Raw genomic sequence first — 18,351 nt, forward strand, 5'->3', positions numbered from 1 at the left:
ACACTGCACCGCTTCATTGTAGGATTTCTGCCATGTCTCTACCACTTCAGTTTGACCATCTCTGTTACTAAGTTATGGAATACTAAATAAATAAGTAATTGTACCTTACTCATAATGAATGATAAGAATAAGAATAATGCGTATTGAACTGGTTTCATTAATTAGTGAGTTTATTTAAGGTAATTAGTTAGAAGCCCTATTTTATCAGTATGTCTGGACTGCACAGCAGTTACAATGGTCTGGTCAAACTACATTAGAACAGAATTGTCTGCATGTTGTCTTTAATAGTTACTAACATTAGACATTTTAATGAGATATGGACCGCAAAACAAAAAATGTCCCATGTTTTCATTTTTAAAATCAAGTCACCGAATGCAAGTAGTCGCCTTAGCTTATTTTGTTATGAGATGTGAATTACTGTTCAATTTAGTTGATGTAATAATCGTTTGGTTTCTTTTACATTAAAAACAAATTACAATTTTCAAAAGGTCTTATGTTTTTTATCGGGGGGAGGCCCTTTTTCCAGTTTAGAGCAATAGCCCCTCCAAATGTCTGTGCACGTCCCTGATAAAGGGTGTACGATAAGAACAATATAGTATCTCCAAAATGAACAATACATTTGAATTAAAAAACTCTCTCATATACAGTAATGTGAACATAACATTAATGGTTTCTCAAAGCTCCAGCTATTTGAAAGACTATAATATTACATGTATGTTGTTAATTAGTCCAGCTGATACAAACCATGAAGTCAGTGTATTGTAAACATATCTACCATGTGTTTTTCCTCTTAATGTTCCCAAGGCTAATACTTAGTTATTATACGACATATAGGCCTAAGCAGAAAACGCAGGCAACCCCCTCACTTATGGTAGCAATTAGGTCACGTGATCTGACTATTTTGCCTGTTCAGCACCAAAGGTCGGGATAGCTCCTCGTAACTACGTCACATTAATGTAGTTTCACGTGCACACAATATGATAAAAGCTAATTGTGATGGAAATGTAGATGCCCCGACCATTGTCAGCATATGTTCATTTGAGACACAAATGAAAGGAAAATGGAAGGGTTTTTACACGACACTAGGTGACTATAATATGTGAGATAAATGAAGCTGCGCAGCTTGGCAAATGTCCCACTGTACCTTATCGGTGGCAGAGACTGATGGCAGCGCCAGATGAAAGAGTCGAGCCTCGACATGGCTCTTCAAGCCGGAGCGCCTGTACGAGCAGCAGTAGTAATAATAGTAAGCAGCCCCGGTCGCAGCGGTTCCTACGGAGACAACTTTCCACACTTTCGTTGCTTTCTGCGTCGTAAACGTCCCTGTCTTGAAGCTGTTAGTGAGTAAAGGGATAAGCCTGCGCAGGGCAGCCATGGCTGTTTACACTAAGGTGTCGTAACCGATAACACACTCACTCACGGCTAAGAGCAGCTCGCGCTCAAGCTGCCTGCTGCTGCTGCTCCGAGCTCGCGAGATATGTCGTGTGTATTTCAAGTCGCTCTGGGATTACAAGGCGTCAGATTCGTGAGAGAGAAGGAAATGTTCAAATCTTTAGACAAACATAGAAACACACTCGGACCTATTTCTTATGTCTCATATTGATTTTAAGTGTCATATTTTTTTGGTTACATTTTTTATTTGGGTTTTAAGTGATGTAATAGCTTAGTATAAACCCACAGCCCACCAACAACTATCTCTCTCTCTGTATATGCCCTTAGGAGAAGGGGGAAAAATCCCTGCCAGGGCACGTCTGAACTGTGACAGCCCCGCCCATTACTAGTCCTGTGGTTTTGCACCTGCCTCACCACCCCTGCCACTTTGAGCGCAAACCCTCCAGGAGCTCCTGTACCTGCACTGCAGCGTTTCCTCAGCCCGCACCACTGAACCCAACACTGGCGTGTGCCCTTCACGGCTCCACTGAGGCATCACGCTGTGAACAGGTATGCTATACAAGGGTTATCTGAGCGGAAACTGCAGCATACCCCCCCCCAACTGATGAAGACGCAGCGGTGTGAAAAAGGAGAAAAGAGATAAATCAGTGCACCCACTAGCGGAGATATTGTGAGTGTTTATATGTAAGGGGTGAGAACTCCGTGTAATCACACAACGGGTGCATGTGCTAAGTAACGGGGGACGTAAACATGCAATAAGTGGCAACCAGGTAGTGTACTACGCACGAGCGCTCGCTCCGGACCTCCTCACTGAACTTTACCCGCTGAGCTTTGACGCGATGGCTGCTGCTCTGGGGGAAGTTGGAGGCGTCTTGCACGGCATCGATGGTGTCCCACAGGTCGGGTCCACTTTCTTACTGACCCCTCCCGGGGACAGTCCGACCCTTCTGGGGGAGCACTTCATGATGTCCGGGGACAGGCTCTCGCGCAGCACCGCGGCGGATTTAACGCACCTCAAAGGGATTCTCAGGAGGAGACAGTTATACTGCAGGACTGGATTTCACCTGGAAATACTTCCGGATGGCTCGGTGCAAGGGACGAGGAAGGACCACAGTCGTTTTGGTAAATACTGAGAGATTCATTTTTGTATATATGTTGGTAGCAAACACTAGAAGGAAGTAAAGTGCATGGCCACATTTATACAAATATCAAAATGTTAAGCAACAAGAAAATGGTGAATAAGAATAATGCCAATAACAATCTCGTCATATAATTCTCTTCTTTTTAAAATATATAAATTGTGATAAAACGAGCTATTTTATAATATTCTTTCATCCTTGTCAAAGTCTGTACTGAGCACCTGTGTTATTCTTCTCCAGGTATTTTGGAATTCATAAGCCTTGCTGTTGGGTTGATAAGCATTCGAGGGGTGGACAGTGGACTCTATCTGGGGATGAACGACAAAGGAGAGCTGTATGGATCTGTAAGTACCTGCTTTGCTTGTTAATGTCACCCAAATCCTTATTTTTGACCATTTGATGGCACACAAGGAGCTTTATTTGTTATTTATCAAGTTTCGGGAATTTAGTTCAGGATGTAAATTAAAAGAAACTAGGAATATGTGTTTACTTTCTGCACCACTCTGTTCTTTTTCAGGAGAAGCTCTCAGCTGAATGTGTCTTCAGGGAGCAGTTTGAGGAGAACTGGTACAACACATACTCGTCCAACCTCTACAAACACGGAGACAGAGGGACGCGTTACTTTGTGGCATTAAATAAAGACGGGACACCAAGGGACGGGACTAAATCCAGGCGGCACCAGAAATTTACACACTTCTTGCCCAGGCCTGTGGACCCTGACCGCGTGCCGGAGCTGTACAGGGATATCCTGGGACACAGCTGAGGTCTGGGAGCCCGGTCCAGTTCAGGAATAGCTGCTAAAGCCCTGGCAGGCAGGGAGCAGAGAAGAGGAGAGGGACCCAGGCAGGGGTGTGCCTGGTGCAGGCTGGGGGACAGCAGCCCGACCGGCAGGGATAAAGGCACCGGGGCCTCTTGTAGGAATGCATGGGCCATCTCTCAGCAGCCAGGAAGACGGCTCACGCTCGGCATGAGGGGCTTGTTTGTCTCACAGGGCCGGACGACCCTTAAAGTACCTACGTGGAATAGGAGATGAATGGGAAGCTGATCATGGGGCATCTCCTCTGGTCACACAGGGTCCATGGGAATCTGTCGAGTCATGAAATAGTACTTTAATTTTGTCAGAGAGCCGTCAATTGTTCAGAAGGACCTTGAAGGAATTCAGTTTTATTTTGTTTTCTTACCTTTGTCTCAACCTGTTTGTAAAGAGCAAAAAGTGTAACAAATTATTTATTCATTTTTAGATACATATATTTATGTTATATATTTATTTATTTGAGAATATATATTTTTACAGTTAGATACAAGCAATATAGGAAAACCCACTAGAGACTTTATCGATTATATAAAGACTGAGACACTGTACCATTATGTCTTTTATTCAGAAAAAAGCTCAGCTATAGTGAGATACTGTAATCAGTTCAAAAATATGAAACATATTGGCAACATCTGGAAACAGCCCCATGTATGTGATAAAATGTGCCTTTTATCACAATATGGCAATTGTGAATCAATTTAAAAAATAATCTTTGTAATGTTGACATTTTAATTCTAACCAAACTACTGTTACATGTGTTAAAGGAGGAATCTGAAGTCAACAAATTGACTTATCAAACAATAAATTGTTCAAAATGTGATCAAAATGCTTTTTTTTGTCAGCCTATTTGATTATAAATGAGGGTATTTTGTTGGTGTCAACTTATTACCAATGTTTCCTTAAGCAACCCATATTTTTATTTTAACAGAGCAGTATTTAAGACAAGCAAACTTTATTGGTTGCCTTTGTCTTTCAGAGTTTAAACATATAAACCGGCTTACGAGACCTATGTTGTCTTTCTTTATGGACGCCATTATGCCGAGAATGGAGTCGTAGACCTGGAGCATGCATAAAACTTCAAAGGCCCTGTCCTGAACGTAGAGGCCGAGCAACAACATGATCAGGACCAAATAAAATCTGACCTTTAGCTCGAGTTCGCAACTTTAGCAGCTGTATAAAAGTGGAGGTCAGAGCGATAAGGATTAAGTAACCTCTGCTGACAGTTTGAGAATGATGGGGAAATGTCTTGTAAAGTGTATATTTGTGTACAACATTTGTACCCAAAAACAAGCTAACCAAAAGTTGGAGATAGGAGGTACAAAGCAGCTGAATTACTCATTTATTTCTGAGAAGCGTGCACAGTTTCCTCCACGGCTGAGGAAAGATCTGTGTCGAAGCATGAAAGCTCAGCCTGTGATCTCAACGTGTGATGGCGAGCCAGCGGGGGTGTATCAACCAGCCAACTCTCTCCTGTCTGCACCGTGATACTGTGGGACTTTCCCATCTGCACACCTTGAACATCTTCTGTCGTCAATTAATGACAGCACCTTCCAGTGTATTATAACCTGCGTGCGCGTGGACATCCCCCGTCCAGCGGGTAAACACACGCCAAGCCTTTAACAACATGAAACAGGACTCTGCCGCTTGTTTTCGGAAAGATGCTGTCACTGCTCGTCTTTCCTTAGCTTCAGATAAAAGTTAACAAGCGTGAAACTGATGGACGGGGCGTGCTTCATTCCTGTCCCGTCCTATCTTTCCCAAACTGAAGAGCGTGTTGCTGCAATACTCGGCCATGACTTTGACCTGCAGCTTCTTTGTTGTTGTGTCATTTTCAAGATACCAGACAGTTCTTGCACACTGTTGTTTTTACCTGCAATCAACTTTATTGAGAAATACAACGTTTCAGTCACGTCAAAGTATTTAACTTGTCTTGGACTCGTGCCTTTCTGGTCTCGGAATTGTTTTGGGTGTGAAGCATAAAGAAACTGAATAAGCATTATGGGATTTTAACTTTGCTACATTTATACCTTCATTACAACTAGTCTGTTGTGTACTATTTTGCCTGCATTATCAAAATGAGCTATTGTCCCAATGTGATTGCGCAGTTGCTCAAGAAAGCAGAGACTTAGGATCGGAAAGACAATTTTGACTTTTATGGTCTTGTACAGGACTCAAATAGTTCCGGATTCAGATTGGACTTGGTCTCGATCCACTTTGGATTTGGTCTTGATAAGGAATTAATTAAGTCAGTCTTGGTTTTCGGTCCTTTTACCTTTTATCTTGCAAAGTACCAAACCATATTTTCTAATTAAGTTCATTGCAGGTAAACGGAAAGTGTGTGAGAGTCTTCTCCTTTCTTCTCTTGGATCTTTTTGACAGCTAACCCTAACCCTAACCCACAAATTGAAAGTGTGTACAAGCCTTCATTCAAGATTTTGGGGTCCTTCCACCACCCTTGTGCAATTAAAAAGCAGACTTTTTGCAGTTGTAACCACCTTCACCCCCTCTTCAACCCCCATTTTGAAGGTCATCCCTTTAGACAAGCTGGAAATCCTGACTTGTGATACCTGATGCCCAGAAGTACTCCCCGGCACTTGTGTAACCGATGTTTTCTGAGTCTACAAGGCCCTGAGACAGATGCTTTTGTTCCCCCCCTCCAGGTGGTCTCCTCTCTGAAAACACTTAAACCCCTCATCCGCACACACTCTGTAGGGCCGTCTCACACGCTTAATGGACACTCCCGGACTTTCATCGCCTCCTCAGCGGCGACCTTAAAGGGCTCTCGAGGAAACCCAATCAAGTGTGTGCCTGTGTGTGTGTGTGTGTGTGTGTGTGTGTGTGCGTGCGTGCGTGTGTGTGTGCGTGTGCGTGTGCGTGTGTGTGTGTGTGTGTGTATATGGCATGGGTCCATGGGGCAGGTGTGGAAGTCAGTGATCTTCAGTGTCTATCTTCACGGTCCGGTCAGACGGCGCAGGTGTTCCCTCAGCACTCAAGCTCTCACACTCTGATCTCAGACCTGCTGTTTGTCAGCTGGGGATATGACTTAGCAGCAGCAGCAGCATCAGGAGGAGGAGGGTGGAAATATAGCCGGCTTTGTTGTCTGCCCCCAATTATCAGAGAGCATAATTTCTATATTTAGAAGGCTGCGTTGCAGAAGACAGGGGAGGTGCCGAGAAGCTCACCTGTTGCTGCAAAGCCATGGCCACTTCTAAGAGTGTGTTTGCACAGGGATGGTGTCTGCAGCTTTGTGTCATTTGAATCCTGCAACTATTGATTTCAGGCTCTTTGTTGTTTGTTTATTCCTTAGTAAATTGCTGTGCGCACAAATTATCAGCTGCATGTGTGTTTATAGGGATTACGGCAGAAGTGTAAGTATAGCATTAGCCGCTTGATACTTTTCAGCTCTCATTCGAGTCCAGAGAGAGGCATTCAGGGGAAATCTGAAGCCAGTCAATTCAAAATATACATTGGTCTATCCTGTAGGTTTTGTGGTGTGAAAATAAAATCATGGTTAACACTTGCTACATTGTATTCGGTTGAGTTAAATCACTTTTAAACAGCATAGGATTTTGCGGTCTACCTTCCGCAAGCAGCAATTAGAGCAACATACCTGTTTTACTGACACTCAACATCGCTATCTGTCAACTCCGGTGGAAAATATGACCGTCTGTTTGCATCTCCATGGAGACAATAGTAGAAAACAGCACTGTTTAGGTGTTATGGGAAAGAGAAAGAAGAAGACGGGCAATGTCGAAGTTGGAGAGAACAACACTGTGGTGCGTTTGAAGCCCCTGCCAGCCACTGAGTGACATTTTGTTTAACTAAAGAGATCTGAACACACAGTAACTGAAGGAGGCATCTGAAGCATCCCATAATGCACACAGACACAGAGACAGGTCTCTAGGAGGTAAATGTGATAGGACTGAAGTCATGTGATATTTGCTTATCAAGATAACAGGGTTTGACAGTGTTTTGTTTAACGTTAAATATTATTTAATTAGTTTGCAATGAAGTTCTTGGTTGATATAACAACATGTACATTCCATGATTGTACATTAAAAATGAAATATTAACACCAGAGGAGCCTACATTTAACCAAAGGAACTGGTAAGGCCACAACAATGGTATACTCATGGATGTCAAGATGATATCAGAACTTCTTTAAGTTTACTCATGAGACGCAGTGGTTGACAACAACTTGTATTATTATTTATACATGTATACTTATTCTACACTGCAGAGCAAACGTATACATGACAAATAGAGTTCCTAGTTACTTTCCTAGTTTAGTTTGATACTTGATTTTAAGTACAAAACATACAGTATGATCCTTTGATGAGAATGGTGAAAGTAAACCAAAACAGTGAAGTAGAATAAAGCCAATAAGTTGAAAGACACCGAAATGTTCTTTAGAGCTGACGACAGCAGCAACATATCACCGTGTGGCGTGATCATTGAAAATTAGAATATTGCCACATGCAACTTTAATGCATCTCTATTTTTTTGGAAAATAAAAAGTGTTAAAACCTCAAATGCAGGACTTTAACTTGCATCAAAGCATTGTTTATATTGTTGTATTGCAACTATTAGTATTAGAAAGTGGTTTACTTAAAGTTGTTTCAAATAATCTTGATATTAAGGTAAGCTTTTCTCAGTCTCTTCTTGCTGTTTCTCCCCCATCTGCTCACATCTGCTGACCCAACAGTGTGTGAGTCCCTGCGGAGCGGCCGTGGCACCCCTTCCTCTGGCCCATGTGTCCACATTACACAGTCACAAATTAGGGCTTGACATTTGGGCGCTATAATTGCCCCCTGAAAAGCATCAGGCATCAATTAGGCTCTCAGCACCATGACAGGTTATCCCTACAGGACATAATCGCCCTGCTGGACTGCCCACCAGGGCACACACACACACACACACACACACACACACACACACACACACACACACACACACACACACACACACACACACACACCAAACACACACTCATGGACACACCTTTTCTAGTTCAATTTGTTGTTGCAATCAAACCAACTAAAGGACATAAACTGCATATTTGTCTACAAATCATTTGACATACTCGCATAAAGGCTCATTTGAAACGATAGCTGTGTGACAGTGCGTATGCCGTGCAGGAGGAGTGGCAGTAGGTCTCTAATAACAGAACAGATCCCTTTGATTTTCCGACTCTGGTGCCGCCTGACAGTTTCTGCTCCCACAGGGCGTGGAGATCTTTAGGGTCAGAAGAAGAGGTCAATTGGTTCATTTCCATAGTTTCTACTTTAAACATTCTTGTGGGCTTTGGAAGCAATTTAATCAGCAGTGAAAACACTGGTTAGAAGCGAGGAATTAGCCGCCGTTGTTAACGATGCAGCATAACAAGATGGATGTGTCCCACAGAGAAATACAACATGAACTGTGTGCAGCTGGGCCAGATTTTGACATATGAACTTGCTGCTCATTAGAGATGAAAGATAATACACTTAATGGATGTAATGTTTATTTAGAACATTTTGCGTAATTGAAATAAAGCTGAGAACATTAAGAACACAAGTAAGAATATGAGCAAATTGGACTTGCAATCATCTTTTTGTACCTTCTTTTTGTTTGTATATAATATAATGTAGTGGGGAGATGATATATGTTTCATATAGTATAGACTATAAATACCGTATATTGGATATATATTGGAATAGCAAATTAATAATTGAGATTAAAAATCAAAGATTCTCTAAATGTATGAGCAGTTCTAGTTATTTGATGCAAGAAAAACAAACATTCCTCTTCAGCAACAGATGACCTCACTGTGAAGTCACTAAAGTATGTTTGCCTTGATAGATCATACTGTAAGTGTCTATTTTGACCATGAGAGCAGCAAACAGCCAAAGTAAAGAGTCCAGCTATGTGTAATGCTCGCTCGCTGCCTGGATAAAGAGCCTTATAGAGGAAAACTGTACTCTCACTGCCTACCGGTGAAAGTGGAAATGTGCTTTGTTGTCCCTCAGTCAGGCGGAAAATTGCAAACCCATTTGTCATTGTGTGCCAAGATGCAGAGGTCAGTCAATGGATTCCTTCATGACAAGATTACGGAATCGAATGTTTTTCCACGGCCTCACCCTTTCACACCTGCACCTCCAGGTAAAATAACAAAACAAGGGGAGAAAGAGAGAAAAGAGGGCTTAGAGCGAGGGACTTAAAGACAGGGCAGAGAAAAACGATACGCAAGAAGAATTTACCGTGAAACCTTGCACGTCTATTGCCCATTTCAGCTTATTTGAACCCAATATTCGTTAAACGCACAGTCGCAGATGAAATGCCAGGTTTTGGCCAACTTCCAAACCAGGAGAATACCGCTAATTATTCCTGTCTGTGACCACAGAACATTCTTATGGGCTCTAAAGGATGTTGTTTGTTATCCTCTGGGTCAAAACAGCAACTGCTTGATGTAAGGTAATAACAGAAACACTTAAGAAAAACGTTTCCACTGCTTGATTGACTGCTTAATCCTGGGGAGATGCTACGAGGCTGCAGCCTGTTTGAATGTCTCCCAGTGTGTGCACCAAACATATCATGGCATAGCGTATGCAGAGATAAAAATCATAGACATATTGATTGAGATTTTGTTTTATAGGAATACACAAGGGGACTCAAAGAGTGCAATTTTAACAATGAATATATTATATCTTAAAATTTGAAACCGTTGCAAAATGTATGGGATTCTTCATTGGCCCGTGTCACACCCTTCCACCAAGTTCCAGGATAAGCTCTGGTATTCATATTTTAAGTTTTAAAAGAAAGGCTGTGTACCTGTTTGGGGGGAGCAACCACTGGGTCCAAACGTGGTCATTCCAGGGTAATGGAACATTGAATAGATTGCTGCAGAGAGGATGTATGTCTGTAGGCTGAACCGGAAGCAAGCATCTGAAAGGCTGCCTCGACAAAAATCCAATGGGATTTTTCCATTGGATTTTAGAATATTACAAAAACCTAACATACCTGTTATATGACAACTAAGCTATAGGCGGCTACTGCTTGGGGTGATGACTTTTAGTTGTCTAATTTAGCCACTTGTTAGCATTCACCTTTGTTATGATACATAAAAGTTTTAGATATTCACCATTGGGCTATTTACTGACGTAATTTATGTCTTAGAACAAAACGGTAAACTTCAGTTAACCAAATACCTTATTTTGGGCATTTAATCATGCTAGGTTAGTGTGAAATCTTTTTCACCTTGTTAATATAAATTCTTGTGAAGTAATCCTTAAATTAAGAAGTGTGAACAAGGTATCTCAGACAATATTTCTGCTCAGATAGAGTTTAAACAGGGGTTAGCTCCACAGTCCATTAATCTGTAGCTCTTACATTGTATAAATCAAAGGGCTAAACATGAACAAGCCCCAGCGAGGCACCAGTGATCCAAGAGTGCCGCTGGTGTCCCAGAAAAAAAAAGGCTATGCCTACACAGATAACCACTTCAGAGGAATCAATGTGAATCAATGGAGCTGTAATCTGTTACGATCCAAACTCTACATTCAATCATTATTACATCACTTATACAAAACCTGTATGTGTGAAGTGAAAGGTGGATGAAAGTGGATTCAGACAGTTTACACAGCTGCGTGATGACAGTAACCTCAGATCATACTTAACATAGACTTTTTTTTTATGAAAAGAGAAGGCATGATTAACATTTCACAGCTGAGGCTGCTCTCGCATTGATCTCTGGGAGTGTTAGCGGGGCAAAATGTTGGGGGGGACTTCAAACAGGCGGTGCACCAGAGCTCAGATCCTCCTCCACAGTAATAACCTTGAGTGCTTCTGGAAGAAGGAAATTCCCTGGCCAGGAAAGACACATCACTCCACTACAGAGGCAACGAGCCGGGCTGCAGACTCCACCTTGAAATAACAACTCACAAGAATTCTACATAGAACAAACAAGTGGTATACTATCACAGTCAGTGTGAAGTCAAACTTCTGTTTGTCTGATTGGACTAATCCTGACATGGTCCCATTATTAACTATATTCTGTTTTCATATAAACATTTTCTTGTGACAATGTAACTGATTTCTCCTGGCTTATCACAGATTCAAAGGTTAATCAGTCACGCCTCGATTAGGCCTTTATTTTTGACAAACCCTTATATTCCCAGTATCAAAGGCAACAGGTGAATAGCTGCAAGATTCAAGCAAGAATGGGAGAACATTTACCCTTCAAAGGTAACTGTTGGACACATATTTTCCATGTTAATGTTTTGAGTAATATTAGCATGCAACTGACATCTTGTTAAAAATGTTTAGCAAATGCAAGAATACAGTTGAGAGCATTTTCCTTCCCAAATAGGAACGGAAATAAGGATGTAAACTAGAAGAGCACTTGGAGATAAAAGACTTTCACAGGGAAGTTTACATAAGTGAAAAATAATGTGTGTCCACCTTGTGATTCCAATCTGCTCCAAAATATGATAGGATTGTACTGATGCAAAGTTGTGCTAGGAGATAGATGCTAACATCACAGTTAATACACTCACAATGAAAATGAGGTTTACTAGGTTGCTTATAATGTTGACCATGTTAACTGTCTTAGTTTAGCGTTTTTGTATGCTAACGGTTACTAATTAGCATAAACGCAAACTACATGTGACACTGATGGGAATGTAATGATTTATTACAGGTATTAGATCATGAATAGTGGTCAAATTGACCTGATGGCACTATATAAGGAATGGAAGGATCACTAAAGTAATTAATACAAGACAGAAAATATATTAGAGTCAGCATCAAAGTGGTGTACAGACCAGGCCAGAGGCATACCGCTAGCTGGCAAAATATTGGATAAGTGCATTAAATAGCATGAACATTTCAACTAAAAACAGGGTAATTTAGAAAACAAGTGCAAATTTTCAATAGCTACGACTAGAAACCCACATGCATCCATGTGTGCATTCTTTGTAGAAGCTTTGGCCTCTTTCTCCTCTTGCTCCTGCACAAGGCCTGCATACCTCTCCACGTCCCAGTAACTAATCATCTTACAAATCTTGCCAAGAAAAGAGTAGCTGAACACTCAGGAAATATCATATTCAAGCTTTCTAGGGTTTCACCTGTGCTTCCCAAGTTCATTTCCCATGTCTCCACCAAGAAGATGTCAGTAGTGTATGCTTCACTGGGCAGAAATTACACTTCAAAGCCCATGGAGCTGGCCAGCAGAAGAGTTTGAGGATTCGTTCTAATGTTCCGGTGTTTGAGTGGAGGACCATTTATATTCCCACAATAATGTTTAATACTGGCCTCCTGTCTGCTTGGCTCTGCTCCATCACTGACCCAGGTGTGTTTTTATTGGATTCAAACGTATCAGTGCGGTGATCAGGAACCTGTTGCCAAGTAGGTAGGTCAAGTCTCGGTGTTATGAAACCAGAAACATTTGTTTGGAAAAAGAAAGACAAGGAGAAAGGATTGGATACAGAGGTGACATTCGCTTCAAATACAACTTTATAACTTTATAACTGCATTAATTGAAGTTAAAAGAAAGGAGGCAGGATAAGCTTCTCTCCTCTGCTCGGCAGGATCAAAGTGCCTCTCTGTGCACATTAGGAAAATACAGGGGACTCATTTCAAGCGCTCAAAGTGCCACATAGATGCTTAGCCGCACATTCCCCCTGTCAGAGGCAAACAAAGACAGTTTTCTGGGAGGAGAAAGGCATGCCGTTTCCTCAACATGCCTCACCTGTTGTGACCAATCACAATAGCAGTTACAATCCCGAGCCCTGAAGGGAGATAGGTGAGGGTTTATGTTGTCATTGGTGGATGTTTTACAATCGGGTGAAATACATCTTGCAGGTTAATATTTATTTTCACAGGGACCACCTCATTCCTTTGGTCTGACCCAGAAGGATGCAGTGTGTAATCATAGCAGCATTGATAGGAGCATGTTTAAATGTCTGCAGAGCAGCAGACGTTACACATTCAGTGAGCTTCTGCTGTGTCAACAAGCAAGCTGTCATCCTGTGAACTGGAAATATCCATTGTAAGTACGTACATTTTAGTGAAACACAAGCAGTGCCAGATACTGGAGTTCTGACTTTGTAGTTTCTCTTCATAGTGACATGTACCTATAAGAACTGTGTGGAGTAGATGTTGTTTTCAGTGACAGTGAAAGTGCAGCAAAGGGGAACATTGTGCCAGTCTCCAGAGGACAGTGAGAGGTGGCTGCAGCATTGTGTTCCTGTATCCGTCATGGTTGGTAGAGCCGAACCGAACAATGTGTCAATACACACAAATAAGGATTAAAAAAAGGAAATTCTTCTTGTGGTATCTTGAAATGCAGATGTTTTTGTTTCATAGAGTCAGTAGAAAAAGACTTGTGTGCTTGTTTTTGTTCTCCAGCTAGCTAATTTCCCTGCCTGTAGATTGGTACAGTCGGTATTTTAAGGGGGTAATTCAAAACAGGAGTCAATTAATAAAATCCCTGTATTCAACACTTACACGTAGTCATATGATCCACTGTTAATATTCAAATAACTCCATTACAATGCAGTTGAGTAGAGTTTGTTGGTGCTGCTCACAGCTGGGAAAAATGTGTTTATGTGTCTCTTAAGAAACAAGGCCCTGGTAGCTTTTTATTTGGTGCAAAGTTTGAATGAAAACTGTTGACATTCCATTCACTTCTACTACTAGAAAGGTTAAAAAACTCAAGAGAACAAGAGATAGGGAAAGTATATTTGTCTGCTCTTCAAAACATTGTTTTATCAAATGAAATCCCAGCACTCATGTTAAATAAATCACACAAAACAAGCTTTTGAAGTAAGATTAGCCAATGTTGAAGAAATGCTGTGGGTGAATATGAATGAATCTGCTGGCACTGCAGCTCAGGGCCTCACTGCATCTCACAAATCACAGCCTGTGGAGAGATCCTGTGCCAGGCTGAAACTCAGAGCATCCTGCAATCAGCAGAAATCTGAACGTGCATCAGATTGATGTTAAAACAGTGCAGATAGCCAATGGGAGAAGAAGTACTCAGATCCTTTACTTAGGTAAAAGAACAAAAAAGTAAAAGTATTAATACTCCATTACAAGTAAAAGTACTGAATTGGGAATAGTATTTAAGTGTTTGAGTATGATCAAGAAAATGTACTTAAAGTATTAGGAGGAGTAAATGTACTCAATGCAGGGGAAAAAATGAAGAATTATGTAAACTTAATTAAAATATTTAATCGGGAAAGCAGCAAAACATTCCTTTAAAAAAAAATCCGGAACCATGAAATGTTTTACACAAAATTCTTGGAGAATTAGCTAAATTGTTGTTAATTTATTTTCTGTCATCCAACTCATTGTTTTAGATTAGGTATTTAAATGTAATGTTGGATAGCTTAGGCTACATCAAAAATGTATATTAAAAAAAATCTTCATAAGGTTTTGTATACAAATCTGAATCTATTAAGTAGCCTAGTAACTAGAGCGGTAAAACAAATGCAGTGAATTAAAAAGTGCATTATTTCCTTCTGAAATGTAATAGAGTAGAAGTATAAAGTGGCACAGAAAAGTAAGTCCAAGTACCTCACATTTGTACTTAACAGTACTTGATGAAAAGGTACTTAGTAACTTTACAATGCTTATAGCCTTAAGCTTTGAGCTGTCCAGAGACCATAATACAGAATTTGCACACATATGATGGTGAATGCGCAAATTATCATTTTGGGAACAAGTTGTCTCCACAGCCTCCTCTTTCTTTCTTTTGTGCCTCTGAAAAGCAATAACGTGCAAAAGTATTGTCTGTTCTCTGCATCATGAAGGCTTCTGCCTGCTGTGATGTTGCAGTGCAGAGAGGAGGAGAAGATAAAAGCTGATGACAGGGTACTTTCATGTTACTTATCGTGGCTCCCTATCAGGGCCATCTAGATGGGCCAGACAAAGTACCACCAGGTCCCGTAGCTTTGAGCAGAATCTCATCTGTTTCATCGTACCTCCCTGCCTTTAGTCGCACGGGGAGATGGGAGGTTGGTGGTCCGCGCATTTAGACCGCATTGAAAATAGAGGGGCGCGTCTCAGTGACAGATAAGTCTAGTCTTATTCAGGAGGCATCTGTGTTTTATGATGGACTTATAAATACAGAGCTGGATGAAAAGGGAAGAGAAGAAAAGCTCTGATAAACTACACACACATCGTCTCACGCAACACTTCTCAGCAGGAGATAGCGTGCTCATCTCTTAAATGTCCCCTAAGCTGTAAGACGATGCATGTGAGGGTGGAGGCATTTAAGAAGAAACAAGAACATATCAATGCGTATATTTTCTTGTTGAGCAAATAATAAAACACAAACAGATACACTTTGTACAAAAGTAAATCAATGCAGCAGTGCTGCTGTGAGCTAAACGCTAATAAATCTAGGAGAAATGTCATTAGAAGAGAAATTGAAAGTTGATGCTAAGTCAGGATAGCGCCAAAGTTATTGTGCTTTATCATCTGTGGATACAGCCGATCAAGTCGATATACCAAGTAGGGCCATGGTGCTAGCGTGGCTCAACCCAGTCTCACGGCATTTCGTGTTATAGTCACGAAATTAATTGAATCTATTGATTCGTGTTCAAAATGTATTTCTAATGGTAGTATGTTTCGTGTCTGCACCACGTCTTTTTGTCCGGTCGGGTCTTGGAAAACCGGAAGCTGCGTTGTTCATAAAAACATTTTCTTATTCAATATCTTACCCTAAGCCTAACCATACCTTTTATTTTAAATAGTATAATGTCTGAGTTTTTTTGCCGTCCGTGAGGAAAATAAATGGGGCTCAGAGCCTCAGAATACTGAAATCTGTATTTTTTAAAATATTTTTTTGCTTCTAATTTGTTATCATTTACATTGCTTTTAAAATCGTTTTGTGTGACACGAAAAAAATTGCGAAATCGTGTTGGTGAACACGAATTAATAGATTAGTTTCGTGACTATAACACGAAATGCCGTGAGACTGTGTTTCGTGGCTAGCAAGCGTCCGTCACTGATGAGAGTTACACCACTGAAGCCTCACAGTGCTGCTAATAATGACTACCAACATGGAGAAAGCTTTAGGTATTTGGCAGCGAAGGTATGTAATTTCCTTTTTTACCATAGTTCTTGTTCCATGCTTGTTCCTGCACGGAGCTGCTGCGGGAAACCCCAACTTCCCAAGAAAGAGTCTCTGCACACCTGCACCATCACTACCAGGTGTCAACTTGTGACTCCTTCATAAAAAAGCATATTTTCCGTGCTTGTAATGTGTGTGGGAGTCTATAAATATCTTGATTGCTGTCGTGATTTTTTTTTTTTTTCAGTTTTAGACTCTCTTCTAAAAGAGCATCAGTTTCTGATATTTCCTGTGTGGTAAATTTGGAGCATGTGCATCAAGGTAGCTGTCATCTTTCACCCTTTATCTCCAAGTTACTGTTACATATCTACTGTAAATTTAACCATAATACAAATTCAAACAAAACTGCAAAGGAACTAATTTTAGAAATGTCTTCAAGTTGTTCAAACTTTTGGCTTCAGACACTGCGGTCCCCAGAGGAATTCTTACATTGTATAGATAAGGACAGGCGGCTCTATTTGTCAGTGCATGGGGCCCCTTAAGGGCCCGGCCAATCTGATGTCCACACACTCTCTCTGCTGCACTCTGACATTTTCTCAGCAGTATGAGGTTACATATGAGGAAAAAGACATCTACATCATCATGCCTCTATTCGGCAAACAAAACGGCCTCCCTCCTGTTTCTGGTGACATAAGGACGAAATGTCAAAAGTTCCCAAAAGGTTGCGGGCCAAACAAAGTATTCTCTAAATGAGAATGGACAGGAGCCGGTATTTTTAGATGACCTATGTATCAGTTGCTATTTTTATCTGCAGCTTCTGTTTGGTACGACGACCTGTGACCTATGAGGTTCTTACTGAATTTTAGAAAGGGGCAAAGAGCATAAAGTATACTGAAGTACATCCCCAGGATTACAAGAGTTCCAGGGTGAGAGTTGGTAACCTGCGGTAGCTGCAGGCTAGCAGGGTCACAGCCCACCCAAGGGGGGAGGGAAGACAAAGGCTCAAGAGGATGTATGTTCCCAGACACAAAGTAGACAGCTCCAGAGCCCAAACACAAAACACAGGAAAGCATTGAAAGACAGGCAGGCAAGTTGGATGCTAGCTATTTTTCTTAAAGCCATCAAATACAAAAATTGGCAAAGAATGAGGCGATGTGATGAAGCCAATAGAGACCCAATTTTAAGTGAGATCATGCTGACAATTAATTGCCCTGTGAATCTTAAGATATCTCTAAGCAGTGCAGGAAAGGTTACAAATTGGATGGCGCAAGCAAAGCAATGACAATACACTCCTGATCGTTGATTGCAGCGGGGTCCCTCAGGAAGAAAAGGTTATAGGATCTCTGAAAAGGCGGCCATTGTTCGTCATCTCCAGCAAATGACTTTGTAAAAATGAGAGGAAGAAAGGCAAACCACTGGACCAACGTGATAGCAGCCCATGAAAGTGGAGAGCACTGATGCATGAGAGGAAAGCGCCTTATGTCAAATATAATTGTCCTGCCTTGAAAAAGAATCTAGCAATGTCTGATTTGATTCCCTCCTGTTTGGCTCAAGTTACTTCCTGTCTGCTTTAAGCATGTTCCCCTAGATAATCACGCTCATGAAGAGATTTTGGGGTCTTCCGATGTCTTTGTCCACCAAAGAGCTGAATTTAATGACCTCTTATTTCCTGTTTTTTCTTTTTGTTCGCTTGAAGCTTGAAGTTTATTTTGTGGTGACCACCTATTTAACCACTGGGACATAATTCAAACTTGGAACTACAGTTGCGGCTATTGTTCCCACACGGACATGTTATGTGTTACCTATATATAGTGTGTGCCCTCCTGGCTCTTTCTCTTGTCGACCCGGACTGCAACCAGTCAACAGCTCTGTAATAAAGTACCATTTTGCACCTTCACCGCCTCTGACTCCCTATCTCTCGGCACTACACTGGTGACCCTGATACCACA

The 18,351-nt window shown here is 41.3% G+C and overlaps 3 protein-coding genes across 5 annotated transcripts in view; 1 reads left to right on the forward strand and 2 right to left on the reverse strand.

Moving 5' to 3' along the window:
- The window catches only part of LOC104941480 (calcium uptake protein 3, mitochondrial-like), a 57,321-nt gene extending 55,868 nt beyond the window's left edge, over positions 1-1,453 (reverse strand). For both annotated transcript variants that reach the window (XM_010766581.1, XM_010766580.1), the window contains exon 1: positions 1,145-1,453. In XM_010766581.1, coding sequence (XP_010764883.1) covers positions 1,145-1,375 — 231 coding nt within the window. In that variant the 5' untranslated portion in view covers positions 1,376-1,453. The remainder of the gene's footprint in view (positions 1-1,144) is intronic.
- Positions 1-18,351, reverse strand: part of edar (ectodysplasin A receptor) — a 169,716-nt gene that overhangs the window by 94,233 nt on the left and 57,132 nt on the right. The gene's annotated exons all lie outside the window — the stretch shown is intronic.
- fgf20b (fibroblast growth factor 20b) lies at positions 2,110-3,730 on the forward strand. The gene is made up of 3 exons (XM_010766579.1): positions 2,110-2,514; positions 2,772-2,875; positions 3,049-3,730. Exons 1-3 carry the CDS (start codon positions 2,232-2,234, stop codon positions 3,292-3,294), a joined length of 633 nt encoding a protein of 210 aa, XP_010764881.1. The 5' UTR covers positions 2,110-2,231; the 3' UTR covers positions 3,295-3,730.

This window comes from Notothenia coriiceps, unplaced genomic scaffold (assembly GCF_000735185.1).
Source record: "Notothenia coriiceps isolate Sejong01 unplaced genomic scaffold, NC01 NC01_scaffold00003413, whole genome shotgun sequence".
NCBI classification, from domain to species: Eukaryota; Metazoa; Chordata; class Actinopteri; order Perciformes; family Nototheniidae; genus Notothenia; species Notothenia coriiceps.